Source organism: Tasmannia lanceolata, unplaced genomic scaffold, assembly GCF_043159265.1.
Source record: "Tasmannia lanceolata isolate RefF3 unplaced genomic scaffold, GAP_Taslan_0.1 ptg000007l, whole genome shotgun sequence".
NCBI lineage: Eukaryota > Viridiplantae > Streptophyta > Magnoliopsida > Canellales > Winteraceae > Tasmannia > Tasmannia lanceolata.
The window spans coordinates 1,881,185-1,904,087 of record NW_027518684.1 but is presented as its reverse complement, the minus strand read 5'-3'; the positions used below and the strand labels follow the sequence as shown (position 1 = coordinate 1,904,087).

At 37.7% G+C, this 22,903-nt stretch overlaps 2 protein-coding genes and 2 long non-coding RNA genes across 4 annotated transcripts; all 4 read right to left on the bottom strand.

Moving 5' to 3' along the window:
• Positions 1-2,050: 2,050 nt before the first annotated feature.
• LOC143880781 (uncharacterized) lies at positions 2,051-4,376 on the bottom strand. The gene is made up of 2 exons (XR_013251787.1): positions 3,948-4,376; positions 2,051-2,484 (listed from the first exon to the last, which is right to left on the bottom strand). It is a non-coding gene; the product is annotated as an uncharacterized LOC143880781 (long non-coding RNA).
• Positions 4,377-6,322: 1,946 nt separating this feature from the next.
• On the bottom strand, positions 6,323-9,284 carry LOC143880780 (uncharacterized protein At2g39795, mitochondrial-like). The gene is made up of 3 exons (XM_077383756.1): positions 8,905-9,284; positions 7,646-8,007; positions 6,323-6,696 (listed from the first exon to the last, which is right to left on the bottom strand). Exons 1-3 carry the CDS (start codon positions 9,154-9,156, stop codon positions 6,549-6,551), a joined length of 762 nt encoding a protein of 253 aa, XP_077239871.1. The 5' UTR covers positions 9,157-9,284; the 3' UTR covers positions 6,323-6,548.
• Positions 9,285-11,641: 2,357 nt separating this feature from the next.
• Positions 11,642-15,169, bottom strand: LOC143880779 (uncharacterized protein At2g39795, mitochondrial-like). Its single transcript, XM_077383755.1, has 3 exons — positions 14,663-15,169; positions 12,897-13,231; positions 11,642-12,074 (listed from the first exon to the last, which is right to left on the bottom strand). The coding sequence occupies exons 1-3, from the start codon at positions 14,993-14,995 to the stop codon at positions 11,927-11,929; spliced, it is 816 nt and encodes a 271-aa protein (XP_077239870.1). The 5' UTR covers positions 14,996-15,169; the 3' UTR covers positions 11,642-11,926.
• Positions 15,170-17,720: 2,551 nt separating this feature from the next.
• LOC143881378 (uncharacterized) lies at positions 17,721-22,233 on the bottom strand. Its single transcript, XR_013251930.1, has 3 exons — positions 22,094-22,233; positions 19,884-19,953; positions 17,721-19,748 (listed from the first exon to the last, which is right to left on the bottom strand). It is a non-coding gene; the product is annotated as an uncharacterized LOC143881378 (long non-coding RNA).
• Positions 22,234-22,903: the final 670 nt, after the last annotated feature.

Here is a 22,903-nt window from a genome sequence, read left to right as displayed (position 1 = left end):
CAATGTTGAATCAAACACTTGAATCAACTCAACTCATAGAAGCAGAAATTACACTCACATACAATAACAGTGGGTGCGTGGGTTTTCACTTTTAACTTTTACCTAACAATAGAAATAAATGTACATACTATAACTTATGTAACTCGGGTCGGGTCGATGCGGGTCGAGTAAAACCCGGCTCGAGTTGCAGCCCTACTTATCACCCTGTCCTCACTCTACCTCTAAAGCCTTCCTTGCCCTCTCCCACCACTTGATAAACAAACAATCCATGAAAAAAACTTTCATGGTTGTCAAACATGGCCAAAAAAGAAAATCTAATATGAGACTTTGGGATCCATTTAGAAATAGAGGGTGGAAGATTGGTGACATCGAATATTTGTGCTCCCTCCTTTTAGCATTGGCACTCATCTGTTCTTCTCGACCGTAATTTTCTAACTAGCTGCTAAGCACTTTCAAATTCTTACAAACTACCAACTAGAAAACTGTAAATAAAATGAGTAATGTGGGTGGAATTTCCCCCAATCTTTCTTAGAAAGTCCATACAGACAGAGTTCTATGGTCTCCAAGGAAGAAGAGGATTTATATAAAAAGAATGCTTCAAGAAAAAGCTAGATTTTGTATTTTTCAGGTACACTAAAATTCCGCAGAATGATCCCACAATAAAGAGGTGGCGCAAATTCCCTGAAAAATAAGGAAAAAAAAAATCTATTTTTGGTTGAGTATTTCTTTTCCCTGTTTCTTCAGCTACTTCTCAATCTCACCCTGCCCTCCCTCATACCCTTTCAAATCTATCTCCCTCTCCCACCACTCGATAAGGTAAAATTCCATGGAAAAAACATTCATGGCTCCCAAACATGCCGTTAGTGATTATTTGAAATACCAAAAAACATTAGACCGTTTACTATAGTAATTAGAAAAATTAGCACTTATGCACGGACATAAGTGCAAAACAAATTTTCCTATACGCATGGAGAGTAATTTTACCAAAAACAAAAAAACAAAAAGATTAGAAGCAATAAACACTTCCCCCAAAAGCTGTGGTCCAAGCCACCCCCACCTTTGAAAAATGCAATACATGAATAACAATCCAAATTGCCCATTGCTCAAATTATCATCAAAATTTTCAGACAAAAAATCCAAAATACTAATAATTTCAGAAACACATGGGCACAAAATCATACAAAACGTATACTTCAAGGCCAAGCAAAAAAAATAAAAATAAAAATAAGAAGAGGGAAATGACATGATTGCGGCTTATTCAAAGGGATATCATCATGAATTGAAGCTCCCTCTATATAAAATTTAACTGCCCTAGTTCAAGTCATATATTTTGAAGTTTAATTAAACAATGGAAGATCAGGAAATTCTGGAGAGGCCTTTCATTTTCAAACTATTCCCTAAAAATTTACAATCCGAACATGGCCTTTGATCAAAAAAAGAAAAAAAAAAAGCTTATAGTCTCAACTACGTGCATCGATATAACTGCTTACTTGCAGGTGAAAAACAAAAAGGTATGAGCTAGAATGTTCAAGACAATCCTAACATCAGGCAATGGATTCAATTCTCCCTAAGGCTCTGTTCACTTCTTTTCCCCGGAAAGGACAGGAAAGGATTTCATTTTCCTTTCCTTTCCAGGTGACATGGCAGAATGGAAAGGAATGAAGAGGAAAAGGCTTCGTTTTCCATAGAAAGCCTCTTTCCGATATATTTAATCGGAAAGCAAATCTCCAGTAACAGGGAAAAAGGCAATTTCCACGTCATTTTTAGCCTTTAAATAAGAAATTCCACATCTGATAATAGTTTTTCCTGGAAAAGAAGTGAACACAGAAATTCTGTCTTGTCAGGAAAAAAAAAGGCAGTTTTCCAGGGATAACAGCACCAAGGAAAAGAAGTGAACAGAGCTTAAGGGAAAATCAACCAAATCCAATACCTATAAAATCGGGTATGAAATCATCCAGGAGAAATGCTCAACTGGTAAGAGGATATGGCAATGTTTTTTCTTTTTTCTAACAAGGATTTGGCATTCAGAAAAAAGTGAACTAAAAGGAAATGCGATCAACAATCCCTTTATAATCCACTCAAAGTAGAAACAAAGACCCTGATAATGCTACTAAAATGAAGAAACCCAACCGAAACAAACCTCACATATCCAACATAGTAATACTAAAGACCCTGATAATGCTACAACAATGAAGAAACCCAACCGAAACAAACCTCACACATCCAACATAGAAATACTAATATAGGAGTCCAACAAATACCTTTGTAAACACAACTAGAAACATGACTTAATTGACTGCCCTTGATTTAAACTAATCTTAACCACTAATATCACGAAACAAATCCATGATGTATTAATCCACCCACTAATATCAACTAGGAACATGCACTCACTAGAAATGAGAATCTGCACCCACCCATCGTCATAAGCTAAATGACTCTGAGTCAATTCCCTCGGTGACAGATGGTTTTTCAGTCAAGAATCTGCAATGTGAAAGAGAAAAGAAAAGAAGAGGAAAACAGTGAGTATGAAATCAAACAGTTTTTTATGGGCAAATGGACCGTGTATTAATCCAAGAGAGTGCATCAAAAATCATAAGCAACTAATTTTTCATCAAACATTTGAATAAACAAAAAGAAGTATCAGCAACAACACTTTGGAAGAGCTATTTCAAAAAAAAACAAAAAAAACACAACACTTTGGAAGCATTGATACAAGCAAGTGCTTTCTACATATACATTTATTCTATGTCATCCCTCCTTTTATTATTGGCACTCATCTGTTTAATTTAAACGGTAATTTTCTAACTATCCGCTAAGCTCTTTCAATTCCTTACAAACAATCAACATCCAACTAGAAAATTGTTTACTGAAATGAGGAATGTGGGTATAATTTCCCTTAAATCTTTTTTTGTATTTCCTGTCACTGCTACAAGTATTACTCATGGAATTAAAAAAACTCCTGAGAGTCCATAGAAATAGAGTTGTAGAAACTAATGCAGTAAAGATCTACAGAACAAATATATAAGATATAAACAAGATGTATGAAAAATAGAGCGAATCAAAGCAGAGGAAAGTAGATGTAGACAGGGGCGGAGGCACATATAGCATGAGGGGGCCATGGCCCCCCAATGACTTGCAAAATCCCTTTAGTGTACATGCATGCTTGGCTAGTTTAATGGCCACGGCCCCCCAAGTGAAAATTCCTGGCTCCGCCCCTGGATGTAGAAGAATAGTTGAAAAAAAAAACTGCAGAAAAACTATCAAGGTTACCAAACATGGCCTTAATAACATTTTGAAGCTCCAAAAAACATCAAACCTTTTACTCTAGTAATTAGAAAAATCAGCACTTGTAGTTCAATCTACTTGTTTTCCCTAGTAAAATATCATCATGACAGTCTGTAACAGGTTAATTATGATAAAACCATAAATGCAAGTGCAATACCACCAGGGCCATTTCTCTCATCAAGCAAAGTCTATAAGCAAACCTACTCATTTAAAAAAAAAAAAAAAAAAAATCAACTCTCACAAGGGTGCAAAAAGGGAGAAAAAAGGAATGCAGATCAGTTGATATTAGCTATCAGATTGAGGAGGGGTTGAGATTATTTGTATAGCCCAAATCAACATATGGTTAAGACTCGGTGCATAGCAAAACTTACCATAAACAGTCAGTAGGGAGTTTAAAGCATATATTTACAGATATTTGCACCCCTAATTGTGAGCTTCCCAAGATGAACAGTATTATATTTCTTAATGTGAGCTTCCCAAGAAGCCAATAATATATTTCTTGTTTAATATGAAAACCAACAAAGCAACAAATAAAAAACACAAACAACATAAATTTAAGAACATCAGACAAAAAACACAAAATACTGATAATTTGAGAAACACATGTGAACAAAACATGTAACAATGGATTGAGTTAAGAAACAAACAAAGGACAGAACCTTCTGTTCAGGTGGGCCAGATGGGGCACATTTTTCTTCACCCGTTTCGTTCTCCTTGTGCATGCCTAGTTGAGGGTTATTTATAAAATGTTTCTGCTTATGTTCCATATGAGCCCTAAAGTTCGGAAACCACTCTCCGCAATAGGTACATCTGCACCTGGAGCTGAGAATGCTCCTTCGGAAAGATGATGCAGATGAGGGAGAGGACCGGGATGGGAAATGTGGGGAAAATGTTCACCTTCTCTTGTGACTCCTTTTCACCCACATTTTCCATTTTCTTCTCTGAGGAAGTCATATTGTATGTGGTGAGCAAGAAAGGAAAAACCCTAATCCATAGAGAGGAGAGTGGAAGGTTCTAGAGGAGACGAAAAACCCTATTTGCCTCCCTATACACCTTTATACCGGCCCACTCCTTATTTTATTACACAATTTTGTAGTTGGATGTTGATAGTTTGTAAGAAATTGAAATAGCTTAGCATGTACTTAAAAATTAGAGTTTAAAATAAACAGATGAGTACCAATACTAAAAGGAGAGAGAGAGAGAGAGAGAGAGAGAGAGAGAGAGAGAGAGAGAAGGTACAATATGAGAAATTAAGAGGCAGCCCCTGCCTGTCACATGAGATTGGGATTTTCCTTTTTTTTTTCTCTGAACCCTTTGCCATTCTCCTTCAATATCAGCATTGGGCAGATTTGACTTGACTTTGTCATTGGTGGGAAGGAAATAATCTAAAAAAATTTCATGATCACCAATAGCATCGAATCGGTTTGAGAGGAGTTGTTGTTGGGGAGATGGACTCCTAATGATAATAGAGTGATTTTCATGAAGGCGTTTCTCTTGATCAAATTCCTTACTCCTTTGGACAGGTTTCCAAACCTTCTTTGGTTGCTGGGGAAAATGAGATATAGATAGGGAGCAATTTTCTAAAGGATGGCTGAAATCTTTGCATCTATAACAAACCTTGGCTTTTACAAGTTGAAAACCGGGATATCAAGTTTTCAGTACTAAAATATCCAAATTTTAGAGTTTTTTGTTTCCTGTGTTTTCAGGCTTTTCTTCCCCACTCCTCTCTCATTACATCTCCTATCTATCCCTCCACCGCTCACCATTGGGTATGCTAATATCATTATTTTTTTGGTGGGACCCTAAACGAGGCTATATAAATCACAAGGGTATATGATCATCCTATCGAAGTTTTCTCAACCGCATTTAGCTGGACTTATTGTCTTTGGTTGGATAAGCAGATTCGATCACATACGTGTGGTATCAGCGAACTAAAAGTGTCTTAGCATTTTTCCTAACAATAAGAAACAAGAGCAAAGGCAGCTACAAAAGAATAGAGTTTGGGGCTGTTCTTGGGGGGATATAAAAATCCTTGGATAAGCTGTTTCTGGGATTGGTTACTCTGCTTGGATAATTGTATCTCGATTATCTAATTGGGTTTGTTCTCTTAGGAGTGCAACCCGTGCCGGATTGGGTCAGGTTGAGGCCAACCTAAGCCCACTCTGAGGTAGCATTACCTCAACCCTAACCTGACCCTAACCATGCCTCGAGTTGAGAAGGTACAAACCTACGTAACCAGCCTCTACATTCAACACTAACCCAACTCAAAATTAAATCGCGCTGGCCTTTTCCAACCCTTACCCAACCCAATCCAAGGGAATGCTAATCCAACCTCAGCAGATATCGGGTTGAGCAGGCCCAAGGGCCCCCCAAGTTCTTGACTTGAATACTGGATGGCAAGCTTATCCAAGGGTAAAGTAAACCTGGGTTTGTTATCCCCATGGAGAAAAGCCCAAAAGAGAAAAGAAGAAGAACGAGAAAGCGAAGCCAGATAACCAGAATAGACACCCCCCGAGATGGTGAAACACCAAGAGGGTCCTTTCGAGATGAATGATCGATCGAAAGCACACCAAAACAATGGTGCATAGTTTGTCTACAGTAACAAGAATCTATGAACTAAAAATCAGATTATGAAACCTTTACATTCTCTAAACACTTATATTATGTTGTGGGGTCCAGTCCATGATGTGGGCACCACACCTGCACAAATGAGGGACTCCTATTTATAATAGGTGATTAGCTTTCCTAAAAAAGAAAGTGGTTTTTCTCTTGGTTATGTGTTATTCATTTATTTTATTCGAGGGGAATGATATATTTCCACCCATTTTCTCAGCATTTCCACATGTTTGTCTTTTCCTCACAATTGCATTTTCTCAGCACTTCCACCTCCTGTTTATCTTCATGTTGTTCATGTCTTGATCTTCAGATTGCCCCATGTGGCACTACCCTGACCTTTAAATCCTTGCTGATTTTCAGACCTAAAGAATTTCCATTTTCCAAAACAGAAATATAACTCATTCTTTCCAGAAAGACCTTAAACATAGAAATAAAATGAATTCCCAAAACCTACCAAGAAGTTCATAGAAGCAACATCTTTGAAATGAAAACAGGGAGGAAAAACTAATGAAATTTCCTTATCAACCCTTCTGAAAACCAAACTAAACTAGTTTTAAACATCAATTAAACATCATCACAAATTTTCCCAAACTCAGCCTACATCCCATACTCGATAATGAAATCCCTCGGTCCATCCCTCTTGATCATGTACTCGCACCTTTTAGCGATGCCAAGTACTCAGCACCATCTCTCTTGATCATGTAACCTTGCAAGATTTTCGCGAAAGAGCTATCGATACCTCTTGCTTCCATGTAATTGTAAAAAGCTTTCTGTAATTTCTCATCCATATCCCTGCAGACAATAAATAAATAAATGAAGTTACAGATTCAGCTTATACCCAAATGTAAGGTTGCAACTTTGGCCCACAATGAGCCGACCCAAAAATAACCTAAGTAGGGTTTAGAAACCACGGGTCTCATGTTGGGACAGTTTCAGGTTGAAAAAACTGACCCAATCTCTAGTCAGGTTGGCTCAAAGAAAAAAAAACATGTACCCCAAAACCCGACTCTTATATACTATGACTTTCTTACATATCTCTTGACTAACATAATAAATTTTTTTTTCAGTGCATTGCTAGAATATGTATGTGATGAGAAAAAGTAGTTTCCTTCTTAAATTTACACACTCGGTAACTGAAATTTAGAGATTTTTAGTGTGAAAATTTGTTGTTTTCTACCACCTTTGAAATTAGTCACTATCCTAAGCAACACATTAACAACCCGGTCTGAGAAACAACTTCAGGTAGGGTCAGGTTTATTAATCTCAAGTTTTCTCATAAAACACTCAACCCGACCCAGATAATCTCTGGGGTAGGGTAGGGTTTTGGAAAACCCAACCCGCTCCCACTCGACCTGAGTTGCAACCCTACCAAAAAAGCACCACTGTTAGATTGAAATTCTAACTATTCTTTGTTATGTGTGTTATAATGATAAAGAGAACGCCATTGTTGATTGAAACACACGCACACAAAAAAACACATTTTTTCTTTGACATTGATATCTTCAAAGTTAAAATCGTTCACAGAAACATAAACACCCATTTAAATGGCACAGATTGATTTTATAAACCCCACTTTTCAGTTGACTGCTGCCCAGTTTTCTTCTACAAAATGAAATTTCCTGGTCGATAACAATTGGTTTTGTTTGATTTTTATGTCTAAAAACTGAAATTCCCACTTCCATTTTTTGTATACAAGTAAAGGAAATGCAACAATTGAAATTAAAAAGAGGGAAAAACTTACGAAAATCTGGGGCCTATATGAATAGGAAACGGTTTTATATACTTAACACGATCACACGGCAGTACTCGCATTCTATTCGCGGTGATATCTGTAGAAGAGGCAATGCAAAAGAATTCCATAGAATCCCTGTGAAGTCTTGTGAATTTTACAAGTAGAGGAATGAATTCCAAAGAATTGGCTACAACCAGAGGAATATCCAGCTGACCCCAACTGTCCTCTACTTCTTTCTCAAAAATATCAAGATTCAGAACCTCAACTTGGACAGTCTCAATCAAGAACTCTCGCTTTAAAGTGATGATTGAATGTTCGCTGATATTATCGATGACCTCGAATGGGGGGAGCTCGTCTGGAGAATCATTGTACTAGACAGAAAAATAGGAGAAATCACAAGAGAATATCAAGTTTCATGTTACGAATCCAAATTGGTTCACGACACCCAAATTGGTTATAGGAGAAAATACAAGAGAATATCAAGTTTGGTGTTACGAATCCAAATTGATTTGTGACACCCAAATTGGTTATAGGAGAAAATAAAAGAGAATATCAAGTTTCGTGCTACGAATCCAAATTGGTTCACGACACCCAAATTGGTTATAGGAGAAAATAAAAGAGAATATCAAGTTTCGTGCTACGAATCCAAATTGGTTCACGACACCCAAATTGGTTCGCAACGTGATTGATCTTCTTAGAGAGAAGATCAGCCTCTTGACCCACTTCGAGGAAGGGTCAGTCATCCTTTGTACACAAAGACACACATTCCCGAATAAAATTCTTACAAAGGAGGAATCATACGAGAAAAATAAATTTCGACAACTAGGGTTGGTTTTCTGAGTTAAATCTCTGTCAGTCAGCTCTTAACTGCCCTGTTTGGATTGCAAGAAATACATTTCTGATGAGAAAAATTTTCTTGGGGAATTTCTTTGCTAGAGGGAAATGATAAGAGTATAGTTAATTTAGAGGGATATCATCATAAATTGAAGATCCCTCTAAATGAAATTGGTTAGGGTTTATCCTTTTCGTCTCGTAAAACAAGTATGAAATTTTAGAAATATTTTTCCTTCCAGAAAATTCCTGCAATCTAAAAATGGTCTAACAAAATAGAAAAAGAAAACATGGCAAACCAAAAACACACACAATATGTATATAGTTTTAGGAGAAATGATATTTGCAAGGAGAAGAAAATAAGACGGATAAGAAAAACAGGAAAATTTAGAGGAAAAAACTCCTAAGAATTTGATGGGTTTTTTGTTTACACTAACCTTATCGGCATCGTAGGGCTGTAAATTCGAATTGAGTTTCTTAACATTGAGGCGGGCTTGGGCTTTGAGGTTTTTAGCAAATGATAAGCCGTTGAAGGGAAATAATGACAAGGGTTTTGAAGGGGTTTGAGAGATTTTTGACCCAACAGTAGAATAAGATGAAGTGATTGATAAGGAACAATAATGGGGTTTTCTGGATGCAACGGAAGAGAGTAAAGAGGAGCCAAAGAGGGAAGAGATTGCGGTAGGCATTTTTCTCTCCTTCTACTACACTCAAATCGATTCGGGGTTTAGGCTCTATGTAGGGTTTTTCTACCCCTCTCTCTCCCTCTCTCTCGCTCTCTACATGCTTACATAGTTACATGTAAAACTGCAAACATTTCCTTACATACGAAATAATGGGCCGGGCCCCACACCATCAAAACATCAGGGATCCGCCCAAATGAATAGGTTTGGATAGAGATCGTAGTCTCATCACTCTCATCCCATCAATAAAATGAGGTGTTAGATGGTGGGCCCCACTGACCATCGAATGAGGTGTAAAAGAGTGGGCCCCGTGATATATGCATGAGTTTCTGTAGAGATGGTGGGCCCACCGGATCAAGTGTAAAATGGTGGCCCCTACCCTTGCTATACTTGGGTAATAGGTATATAATATTGGGCCCCGACGTATCAAAACGAAACATGAGGTATAAAGAAAAGATTTTCCATTAATTTTTTTTCCAAAGAAAACGAATGAGGGGAGACGGCACACAAATTATATGGTGCCTGCTTCGGCATGCTCATGTGAGGGGGAGCCGCCCTTGATATTTGATCCAACAGCAGCCCCTTAAAAAGATGAAAAGGGGGTTGTGTTGGATCAAATATCAAGGGTTTCTGCCCCTTACACGAGCAAGCCAGGACGGGCACCATATAAAGTCTCCAATGAAACCATTGAGTAAACTGTAAACTACTGTTCACGCCCTCTTAGGTCCTTCCTGCCCCCAGCTTCTTCACCATTGAGTAAACTAATATTCCATGGAAGAAAATTTTACGAAATGATCCTAACCGTAAGTGGCGTTAGCAAGATCTAAGATCAACGGCCATGATCAAAGTGTTTAAAACCATTAACCTCATATGGTTTTCCATAAACCTAAGGATATGTCATCTACCTTATATGGTTTTCCCTAAACATTAATCTCATTGGGTTTCTAGAATTATTGCCAAGGAGGGCTGGTTCATAATTTTTTAACATCATGTAGAGGCATTATATTTGAAGGGGAATTGGTGATTAAATGTAGAGGCGAAGGATTCGATCAATTAGGTAATTGGTGGAATAAAAAAAAGGGATGGCAATAATCTTTAAATTCTGAACTTTATGACAGTTTAGGAAGTCTCAAAGTAGAGCCTATGCTTACTCATTTGTGAAGCATCCAAAATCCCTTTTCAGAAGAGATATATAATTGGCACTAGAACAATTACAAGCAACATAGCAGAAAGATACAACCACCGCCCATCTTTAAATCAAGTAAAACTGAAAGCTCAGATAGTTGTGGAGGAAATTCTTAGTTTAAGTAGGTAAATTCCCACTCGATTTAAGTAAAGGAAATGCCCAGGGACTATTCCATCCTCAGACTGCATGCGTAGATCGAAGTACATGCATTAGCATTCCAAGTTGCAATAAGAAATAACTTCTAACTTGATCAAATACGTTTCTGAAATGTTTTGGGCTCGTCGACAAATATTGGCCGAGCATCAGAGTATAACTACACATCCAATTCCATAGGGAAGGATGCCTTTCATTTCTTTAATAAGCAACTAAAATTTCACTTAACATAGATGACATGTTTCCTTGGAAAGGCCTTCTTCCAAACATCTTCGAGTCAAGAAATAACTTTTGAAATGTTAAACTCCATTGGCTGCAGTTTGAATATAGCTCTCGGCTCCACTAAAAATCTCAAGCTTGATTGGACTTCAAGGAAATTACAAAAAGATTCTAAAATCTTGATAAAATCAAGGTGTAATTAGGGGAATGGAGTCAGGTCAGGTTGCCCAAGGCCTCGACCCTAGCCCAACCTAAAATTAAATCGGGTTGGGTTGGGATCCAACATGAGCCAAAATTGGGTTGAGCCCAGCCCAAGTGGCAGTGCTAGTTAGTTTATCCAAGGGTAAATTAATCCCGAGTTTGTTGTCCCCAAGGACAACACCCCAAAAGAAGAGAAGAACAACAAGAAAGAGAAGCCAGATAACCAGATAAAAAACACCACCTCGAGAGATGATACATTGCCATGAGATCCTTTCGAGTTTAGCTGATGAATGATCGATCAAATGTATACCAAAACAAGAGATTTGCTAGTGTCCATCACAAAAGTCATTTCGCATATGGCCTGTTGCATGTTAGACCAGCCACCTCGTGAATGAAGACAAAATCTGCTGAAAAATGAGCCTGTGTGGCTGCTCTGACATGCAACAGACCATCTGCATTCCGCCTACAGAGTCAATAAACTCCTTTGACTCTCCCGAGTTATATGACCGTGTAAACCGCGTTTTTGGCCACGTCCACGCCGAGTTAACAAGGATTTTTCTTGGACGCATTCCGCGTCACATCCGCATTTTTAAACCACAGGTATTAATCTCATATTGCCCCACGTGGCACAACCCTGACCTTTAAATCCTTACTGATTTTCAGACCTAAAGAATTTCCATTTTTGAAAACAGAAATATAAGTCATTCTTGCCAGAAAGACATGCTAAACATAGAAACAAAAAAGCTTCCCAAAACCTAACCAAGAAGCTTCCTCTATTCACAACCCTGAACACTGTATTAAGATTACCTGTTAAAAATAACCAGGAAAAACTTTCATAGATGCAACATCTTTGAAAAGAAAATAGATGGGAAAAACTCATATGAAATCTCCTAATCAACCCATCTGAAAACCAAACTGAACTAATTTTAAACATCAAACTATAATCATCAGAAATCTTCCCAAAGTCAGCATACAACCCACACTCAATAATGAAGTCCTTGGCATCATCTCACTTAATCATGTACTCGTGCTTTTTAGCGATGCCAAGTACTCAGCGCCATCCCTCTTGATCATGTAATCTTGCAAGAAAATCGCGAAAGAGCTATCAATACCTCTTGCTTCGATGTAATTGTAAAATGCTTTCCGTATTATCTCATTCAATTCCCTGTAGACAAAAAATAAATAAAAAAAGTTACAGCTTATACCCAAAAAAGTAAGGTTGCAACTTTGACCCGCTTTGACTTGACCCAAAAATAACCTGGGTCGGGTTTAGAAATCGCGGGTCTCGAGTTGGGACGGGTATCAGGTTGAAAACCCCAACTCAATCTCGGGTCAGGTCAGGTTGAAAGAAAAAAAGAAGCATGTAATCTCTCGAATAACATTGTAAATTATTTTCTACTGCATTGTATAATTTTGAAATTAGTCACTATCCTAAGTTGCACATGAAAAATCCAGTCCGAGAAACTATCTAAGGCAGGGTCGGGTATATAAATCCTGAGTTTTCTCGTAAAACACTCAACCCTACCCTACCCAACCCGAAATAATTTCTCAGGTAGGGTAGGGTTTTGGAAAACCTGACCAGCTCGCCCGGAGTTGCAAACTTGCAACCCTACGAAAAAGCACCACTGTCAGATGGACATCCTTACTATTCTTTTTGTGTGTGTTATAATGATAAAGAGAATGCCTGTCGTTTATTTAAACACACAACAAAAAAAAACCCACAATCTTTTTTCTGTGACATTGATATCTCCAAAGTTAAAATCTTCACTGAAACCTAAACCCATTTAAATGGCCCACATTAATTTTCTAAACCCCCCCTATTCAGTTGATTGATGCCCAGTTTTCTTGAATAAAATGAAATTTCCAGCTCAATACCCGTTTGTTTTGCTTTATATTTATTTCCAAAAAACTAAAGTTCCCACTTCCATTTTTTGTACACAAGTCAAGCAAATCAAACAATTGAAATTAAAAGGAAGGAAAAACTTACGAAAATTTGGGGCCCACAACAAAAGGCTCCTTTTTTATTCTAATAACATGATCAGAAGGCAGTACTCGCATTCTATGCACGGTGATATTTGTAGAAGAGGCAACGCAATAGAATTCCAAAGACCTCCCGTGATGTCTTGTGAATTTTACAAGCAGAGGAATATTCAGCTGACTCCAACTCTCCTTTACTTCTTTCTCAAAAAGATAATACTTCAGAACCTCAACTTCGATAGTCTCACACATTAACTCTCGCTTTAAAGTGACAATTGACTGTTCGTTGATATTATCGATGATCTCGAACGGGGGGAGCTCCCCTGGATAAACAAAGTCCAAGTCCTACACAGAAAAATAGGAGAAATCACAAGAGAATATCAAAATTTGACACTTGGGTTTTGTTTTCTAGGCGAGTTAAGTCTCTGTTAGCTCTAATTGAGAGTTCCACGCGAAAACAAAGATCACACATCTAAGAAGTGAAAGAGGTGCAGATAAGCTTACAAGTGCTTGGACACCAGCCTCTTTAATGGCTAACTTCTAAGGGTGAGTTAGTACCTAGGTCCCAACAAGTGGGAACTCCAGCTTAGCCTCTAGGATGGAGAAAATCCCTCAAAAAGTGAAAGAGAGGCTTATAAGGCCTCAACTAATATGTAGGAAAGGTTAGTGCAGTGAGGTCCCTCGGGTGAGGGACCGAACAGAACGCTTCTAAGAAGATACGCATCTCCCTATCTCTTGGTACCTTCCCGTTAGCGGTTAGCTTTTAAGGGTGGGTTTCACCCGGGTGCCAACAAGCCCTGTTTGTTTTGTTTTGGGTTTTGAGAATAGATTGAAGTCCAAAATTGATTATTAGACTCTAAATTGACCCGGTTCGTTTGAGATTGTGACAACCGATTGTTAGCCCTAAACCTATTATCAGGCACAAATTTAAATGTAATTTTGAGTCCAATAATAGGTTGTCGACACACAATCGGTTGTCACAATTTGAAAGGAACAAGTAGGCCCTGTTCGTTTCAGATTGTGACAACCGATTGTGAGCCCCCAGCCGATTATTGGAGTCAAAATTACATTAATTCTGACTCCAATAATCAGTTGGGGGCCACACAATCGGTGGTCACAATCTCAAACGAACAGGGACTAAACATAACTTAGTCCAATAATCAGTTTTGTACTCACAATCAAGATCAATAGAAATCTATTAGTCCCTGCTCGTAGCCCTCCTTTGTTTTAGATTGTGATAACCGATTGTTTGCCCCAAACCGATTATAGGACTCAAAATTAATAATTTTGAGTCCAAAAATCAGTTTAGGGTCAGCAATTGTCACAATTGAGTCCAATAATCGGGTTGGGGTCAACAATCGGTTGTCACAATCTAAAACAAACAGGGTTAAGATTATAATCCGATTCTGCGTCCAAACCCAGTTTTTGGCATTTAATTTTGAGTCCAATAATTGGATTTTGGACTCACAATCGCTTGCCATAAGCTTAAACGAACATCATCTTAATTTTCACACAATCGGTTCATAAAATCCAAAACAAACAAGGGATTAACTCTCTAACTAAAAAAAAATCATGGCACAAACCCACACACAACATGGAAAATTTAAAGAGAGATGATATTTGCTAGCAGTACAAGGAGAGAAGAAAACTAGAAAAAAAACTTATAATCAGGGAATAAGAAGAAGGAAAACACAAAAATTACAGGAAAGGCAAACACAGAGAGAGAGAGAGAGAGAGAGAGAGAGAGAGAGAGAGAATTTGATGGGTTTTTCTTACCTTATCATCGATATCGAAGGACTCTAATTTCAGATTGTGTGCATTAACAACAATACGATTGAGGCGGGCTCCGGCTTTGACATTTTTAGCAAAGGATAACGGAAACAATGAAGAGGGTTTTGAAGGGGTTTGGGAGATTTTTGTCGAAAGAGTAGTAGAAGATGAAGAGAATAAGGATGAATAAAGGCGTGGTCTGGGTGAGAGAGTAGAGAGGAAAGAGGAGCCAAGGAGGGAGGAGATCACAGCAGCCATTTTCTCTCCTTTTTCTACACTTTGAATCGGTTTGGGAGGGTTTAAGGAGCGAGAGAGGCCGTAGGTTTTAAGGCACATCATATGGGAATTACAGACCTGAATTGGAAATACTTCTTCAGCAAGTTTTCTCTACTCTCTCTCTCTCTCATTAACCTGATTTTGGCTCGGGTTGGGTTGGCATTTCCTCAGGTTGGGTTGGGCTGGGGTTGAGACACCCGGGCAACCCGACCCCTCTCCTCTAATTTTTTCTTGAATTTCTGTGAGTTATTGTATTTTTCTGTTTGCCCCAGGTGAACCCGAACTCAGCTAGACCCAATTTCAGGTTAGACGAGTTGGGTTTGGGTTTGGGTTGAGAGATTTAGAGGCGGGTTAATTTAGGGTTGACCATCCTCAACCTGAGACTCAAGTTAGGTTAGGGTTGAGGGAATGCTATCTTGGGCTGGGTTAGGTTTGGCCTCAACTTGACCCAACCCGACCGGAGTTGCACCCCTACTCTCTACTTCCTTCCCGGTAAAAGAGATTCTATGTGCTCCAACATTTTTGGGGAAGGACAGTAGGGCCCAATTTATAGGATGATCCAAACCGCTCATCTTATGGACCACAATGTACACATGTTGTATCCTATAAATTATCTCCTCACCCGTCCAGACATCCGCTTCCCTGTTAATAAAGTTTGCCAATTCCTTCAACGCCCTACCTACTGTACCTCAAGGACACTCTTCACATGGAGATTCTTCTCCTTCCATCCCATTCATTAGCTTTTACAACATTATCTGATGCCGACTAGGGAGGGAGCCTTGATGATCGTAAGTCTACTGTGGCTATTGTGTTTACCTTGGCTTGAGTATCATTTCATGGAGCTCTCGCAAGGAACAAACGGTCGCCCGCTCCAGCACACAATCCGAGCATAAAGCCCTTGCCAATACTGCCGTTGAAATTTGTTGGATACTCTCTCTCTCTCTCTCAATCCTATGGTGTGACAATATTGGTGCCATCCACCTCTCCGCAAATCCGGTCTTCCATGCGTGTACCAAACATGTTGAGATTGACTTTCACTTTGTACAAGATAAGGTCAGCAAACGTGAACTTGATGCCCGTTTCATTTCTAGCTCGGATCAACTCGATGATACGCTGACCAAACCGCTTAGCATGCAACAATTCTTATTGCTATGGAACAAGCTCACATCGGTTTCTCCGTTGTTTCATTTGCGGGGGCATGTTAAGGAAACGGATGGCGTCAGTCAAGGTGATAAATTGATTGACGGCAGCACCTCCCCCTATAGCTATTTCCATTTATAGTGGAAATCAAATTTGTCAAATCCTACCAAATTCTCCACCCATGCAAATATGTAATCTTTCCAAATATGTGACTCCCCCATATTGTGAAGTATTCCTTGTATAGATTGGAATTACCAATCGTGTAGAGATATTGTTTCTATACAATATTCTCCTCCCATGCAAGAATGGGTAAGAGAGGCAAAGATTAAATCTTTTGTTTCTATTACTTACTAGTAAAAGTGCGTTGCACGTGGGACTAAGGTATTTTACATGACAAACTGCTATTCATCATTTTTCAGAAAACATGCAAACTTCCCCAAATGAAAAGCCACAAAAGATGAATGAGAAGTCATGCTACCATTAAAACATCATCCAAATCAAATTCCAACCAACCAAGATGACGAACTAAAGCCATGTTGAAGAAGGAAAAAAAACCCATCCTATTCAACTTCTGTGTGTCTTAATGAAAAAATTCCTAATAGAACTAGGATCCGCCTGGAATCCAATGCTCTACGTGGGCTTTCTTTCTCAAGCATCAAGCATGTAATGCTTGAGTTACCTCATAGGCTCAGACAATGGCCCATAATAATTAAGAGGGAAGCCAAATACAATAAAAGATATTTTGCCCACTTCATGTCCCTGATTAGTTTGGTCTGGATCATCAGATGAGTGTTATTTATGTGCTATTTCATCTTCATGGTAGAGCCCACAATTTTAATCGCTCCAATCATGCTGATATAATGCAATTAACCTAAACATGATGTCTCACAAGTCTCTTAAAAAGTCTCATCTCATAAAAAGAAAATGATTCTGCAAAACCCTTTATTTCCACACAATCTAGAAGGAGATATCTGAGGAATGCAATTCCATTAAAGTGAAAATATAAAAGATTTATTGGAGGCAGACCAAAATAGAAGAGCTTTATGTCGTGTAAACTTTGACAACTCAATATGATGACCATTCACAAGGATCACTCTTCGTAGGACCTGATTATAGGGATGTTACAGCTTTGTTTTAAAACATAATTTTTCTCAAAAAACCTTTGTTGTAGACCCAGGAAGAATCAATTCTAATTTTACAAATACAATGATGGTCATTCACAAAAAATGGCATTTCTTAAACCGGTCCCGATAGAGGAAATGAAACCAATATCCTCTATATAATTGTGTCCCACGAAAATAATGTGTTGGTGTGATGTATACCGCCACAAAAATACTTAGCAGTTGTGAAAAACATATGGGCTGTAAGGAATTCAATAAGGAAAAGAAACATCAAAAGTTAAAAAGAAAGAAATTTCCAACGTTTACCGGCCATTCATGAGACAAAATGTGTCTTTACACTAACCCTGCTTAGAGAAGTACAACTTCATTTCTATCACACCATTAGAGTAACCACTGAAGTTACTGCCTGAAAAGTGCACAGAAGAATATTACTGTAAGCATGAGAGTTGGGGGCAGATCATTGGTTACACTTAATGAACACTCTCATCAAGTACAAGCAAGTATCATCAACTACAAGCAAAAAAACCTTCTCTTTAAACCAACAACATTTGAAATGTATTAATAAAATAGTTGAAATACATCAACAAAAAAGAGAGCAGTTACAAGTTGTAAGCCATTTCTTTTGCAGGTTCCCTCTTCCTTCAATGCCGACCCCTACTCATTTCTGGGTTTAGAACACCTCTCCCTCTAACTTCACAGGAGTTAGAGGTTGTAAGCAATTTCGTTTGAAAGTTCCCTCTTCCTTCAATGCCAATCCCTACTCATTTCTGGGGTTAGAATACCTCTCCCTCTTAACTTCAGAGCTTGTTGTTCACAAGACGGAAAAAGAAGCAAATGATAGAAAGATGCATTAGAGCTATTAAAAAAAGTGATATGCCATCATCATTAGTAAATTCCCTTTCTCACATGCAATAGGCAACACACTAATGGAAATGCCCCCATGTAGCCTTCGTCAAATCGGTTGAGCCATTTCTTTTGAAAGTTCCCTCTTCCTTCAATGCCAACCCCTACTCATCATTAAAACCCACTTCATGAGCACGCCTTTGACAATCTTTCGCCAACAAAATATAGTGCATCTGAATCAGTGGATCAGATACATTTCTTGGTAACCAAACACAGATTGATGGAAAGTATTTTCCACATATACATTTCTTGGTAACCAAACACATCTTGATGGAAAGTATTTTACACATCTTGATGGAAAGTATTTTCCACATCAGGCCATCCTGGTGGCTTTTCCAATTGGTGGTTTCAAACTTCACCTAGAAAGCGCAGGGAACAGTAGGGGCCAAATCTCCGTGAACACAAAATTCGGATTCCATTCCCTCATCTAGTTTATTCTGATCTTACACAACTCAAGATGGACTCTTGAGCAATTCTAATCCTCTCGCAATGTGGATTGAAGTTGAAGTGCAGCAATCTGGATCCCAAAACTCTGCCCACGAATCTCAATTTCTGCTCTTCCCAGATCTTCTAAAATATTTTTCTGAGACGTGATCAAAGTTGCCAAATTATCTAACTCCAAATCGGGTTGAAGTTGAAGTTCAGCAATCTGAACCCCAAAACTCTGCCCACAAATCTCAATTCCTGCTCTTCCCAGATCTTCTAAAATATTTTTCTGAGATGTGATCAAAGTTGCCAAATTATCTAACTCCAAATCATGAGTTCGATAATTTTCTTCATACGGCCTCAATTGACGGGAGGCGTGGCTATAACCTTCTCGTTCTGCATCAATACACAACCGAGTTCTTTCTTTGAAGCATCACTATAAATAGTGAATCATACTTCGTTAACAGGCAGAGTTAGGATGGGAGCTATAACTAAGCCTTGCCTTAGTTGCATTTAGTAAAACTTATGGTATGAACTTGCATTGTGATATGAGTAACATGAGACTTTAAAGATGGGCTGAAAGACAAAGTACATTTCAATGGTAATAGATGGATCCCTAAAAGTAGATGAGGAAAAGACCAAGGATTGCGATTAGCTTCCATCTCCAGAAAAGAAAATCATGCAACACTTACGCTAAAAAACTAATGTTGTTGAATTTAAGATATAAAATTCTTAAAAAAAAAAAAAAGAAAATCTAAAACTACCCGACCGTAATTCGCTGGGAAAAAACCAAAGTTGTTCCTAAAACTTGAAATTAGGTGAAATCAAGAACATTTGCATTTGGCAAATGATAATTGATACGTTATCAGGCGGATGAAGAATGGTTGTGGAAATTAAGAGTATTTGAAGCAAAAATTGCAGAGGCTCTCCACAGATGCCATATTTTGGAAGGTAAAATGAACATATAGAAAAATAGAAAAATATGCAGAATCAATTAATGATTTTTTGGTAACTTTGAAATATATCAATGGCATTTGCAATTATAGGGTAAGAGACCATGAACAGGTTTTCAGTTACCATTGCTCCATATGCATGGTTTTAAGATCACTGTTCATTTGTATGATCCCATCGCTAGTATGAGAATCAATTGAGATGAAATGGGACTGGCTTTGGGTCTTGCTTAAGCTCTACACAAGTACCTCCTCCCTTTTAAAGCATGTATTATGCTTCAGTTTACTCAAGAGGAAGAACATTATGAAGAGTCCATATATTCTGAAAAAGAAATTGACTCTCTACGGTATAAACCACAAAGGTAAAGTAAAAGTTGCAAACCTCTCGCCTTATACAGCAAGAACACCTACCATGACCTCACTATATCCAGCAATAAACTTTGTAGCAGTGGATCACATTATCTTCAGTGCATCACGTTATCTGCAGAAATAAATGAAACATTCAGAACTAAATACTAAATGTTGAAGTATGTCATATTTTTAGTTTTAGAATTCAATAATTTTATACATGACAAAGTAATATATAAGCACTGAAGCACTAAGCATCTAATACTCACCGTTCTCATCTCATCAAAGGTGGCACAAAATATATTGAGAAACAAAAGAATAACACATGCGAACTGGTGTTGATAATAACCCCACCTAAAGCCCATTATGTGAGTGATACGAATTATACAAAAATCAATTAATCACCTAGTAGATTTATTGCTATATTATCTCTAAATTCAAAATAAATAAAGCAAAAATTCGGATATCAAATGCCACAAAATATAAAAGTAAAAACCAATTTTGAATTTTCTTAGATGATAAATCAGTCACCCAAAACCATTTCAATATGTTGATACATGGGGACATTCAAACCGGCGAGGGAGAAAGAGGGCTGTGTTAAGGGTTAGAAAAGGGAGCCCCGCAACGACGAGCAACCTTTCACATTACCTGTGATAATAATCCAACCAAAATTACCATAACACTTGGTAGATATTTAAGTACGTAAGGTAACATACTTTTAGTGTCAGAGAGATTTTTCCTACAAAGAAATCTGCTCAGTAATATGGATACATAGTGCAGGAAAATGTGTAGGCCTAAAACTCATTTGGTCAGTACATTCTTTCATCAATTGAAATCTGTACATAGAATCAATAAATCAGATTTGAAAGTTTGAGTTATATGGGAGAATTGCATATGCATGATTCTTTATCTATGCAATCCCAAGTTGATCCCGATCATCTTAACCGCACAAATAAAAAGATGAAATAAGAGAATCCAAAACCTAAAAGATGTTCATTAAACATTAACCTTAAATAAGAAGAGAATCTAATATCTGAAAGAGGTTCATTCAACATGTCTATAAACATTAAGTCGCCTAAATATATTAAACCTTAAGAGGAAAATGATTGTTTTGCTTGAGTGCTTAACATCTGTAAAGCCTCATTAATAAAAGAATGATAACTGTCGGAACAAAAACACGTTGAAAGTTTCTCATGAGAATCGAAAACAAAGATGTTGCACATCATAGAATTGCATGAATGCCTATATCATCCCACAACTGAGTGTAGCTACAAAACTTCCGAACATGCCTAATTTCGTACGATATCTACATCTTATAATTAGAAGGGAAAAAAGGTCGAAAGTTGAAACCCATGGAAAAGAAAGATTAATAGAAAAGATAACGGGGTTGCATATTGCATTGGCTTTGATGATAGGATAAAGGGTGGTAATATCAAATTGTAGCCTTTTCAATTTACATCTCATATGTTTCATGGAAGAAAGAAGACATAGATGGAAAGGAAAGTAGCATCTGCTGATGAGTATTCTTTTGACTCAGATGAAGAACTGGGGTCTAATCATCTTTTATATTGCTGAAACAGAGGAAAAAAAGAGAGGAACTATAATTTTCTATACAATTCACCTTATACAACCGTTAAAACAAATTCAAGAAAGTTCTTGCAACAAGAGGGGAAAAAAAGAATATATCATTTTCCTAAAAGAACAAAATATATTGGATGCCCACTTTGTATATATTGGATTGAAATTTCAAAAACTAAAGTAATTTCCCTTGCAATTTTAATTTTAAAACTGTTGAAAGAAACCCAATCTTTTCCTTACTGATTCCATCCAAGAAAGAACAGAGCTCAAGTACTCAAATAAAGGAGCCAAATATATCAAAAACCCACCAACCCGTATACATCTGGAATGAAAATTCAAAAACCAAAGCAATTTCTTTTTTTACCCAACTTCTAAAAAATCTAAAAAAAACCAACGCTATAAATATTATGCAGCAAAAGAAAGTAAATACATAATGAAAAAGAATTATAGATGATATCCTGTGCTACAAGTTAAACAGATTCAGGTGTAATAAAACATCATTACATGTTTTGATGGAAGAAAGACAAAAGGGATTTCAAAGCATCTATTTTGAAACCAAAAAAACCCTAGAGAGGGAGAGAGACCAAGAGAGAAAGAGAGACAGAGAGACCGAGACAGAGAGGGAGAGAGATTGAGCGAGAGGGAGGGATTGAAAAGGAAAAAATCCTAGACAGAGAGAGAGAGAGAGAGCATACCTGGAAAAATATGTGGGAAAATTGCCGAACCCATGATATAGGAGAAACCCAGAAGGGAGAAAGTAAAGAGGAATGACATTTTGAAATAATGAAATGAAACGATGATATTGAAGGCAGACTAAAATACGCATGCTAGACAGTTGGCGAGATATAGATTAAAATTATAGACACGTATTGGATGACAGAGAAACCAAGAGCAAGCACAGGGAAACAACAGACCATGATAACACGTGGCTTACATGCCGCAAGTTTTCGCACGTGGCTTCCCAGGCAAAGCAACAACAAAAATGGTGAAATTGCCCTACAAAGATCGGGACATATGAGGAAGATTTACAAAACAAGGGCAGGGAATTAATGCAAAAGTTGGTTGACGAACTTCTGTTGGTTTACACTTTTAGAATAGTAAGGATTCTTAGAGTAACCCTAGAAGACCAATGGCAGTTTAGCACAATTCATCAAATGGCAACACAGGAGTATTAATCCTGGGATTGTTTCCAAACTTCACATAAACTCCCGGGCACAATGAAATGCCTGAATTTACTCTCTTAAATTTTCCAAATCTTTAAAGAAGATATGACAAGGCTTTTCATAGGTTTTGGAGGTCTTTCTAAAACTTGAAGCTCAGAAGTTTCAATTTACCAAAACTATGGGAGGAAGTGCTCGGTTCTGAACTCTTATCTAAAATCCACATTAAGAGCAATTGCCACTTTTCCAATACCTGAGAACATACAAAGCCTTGAAAACAAATTCCCATGTTCTGTTCTATATTTAGAGAAAGCACAAATTTTCTTTACAAATGGATTAATACCA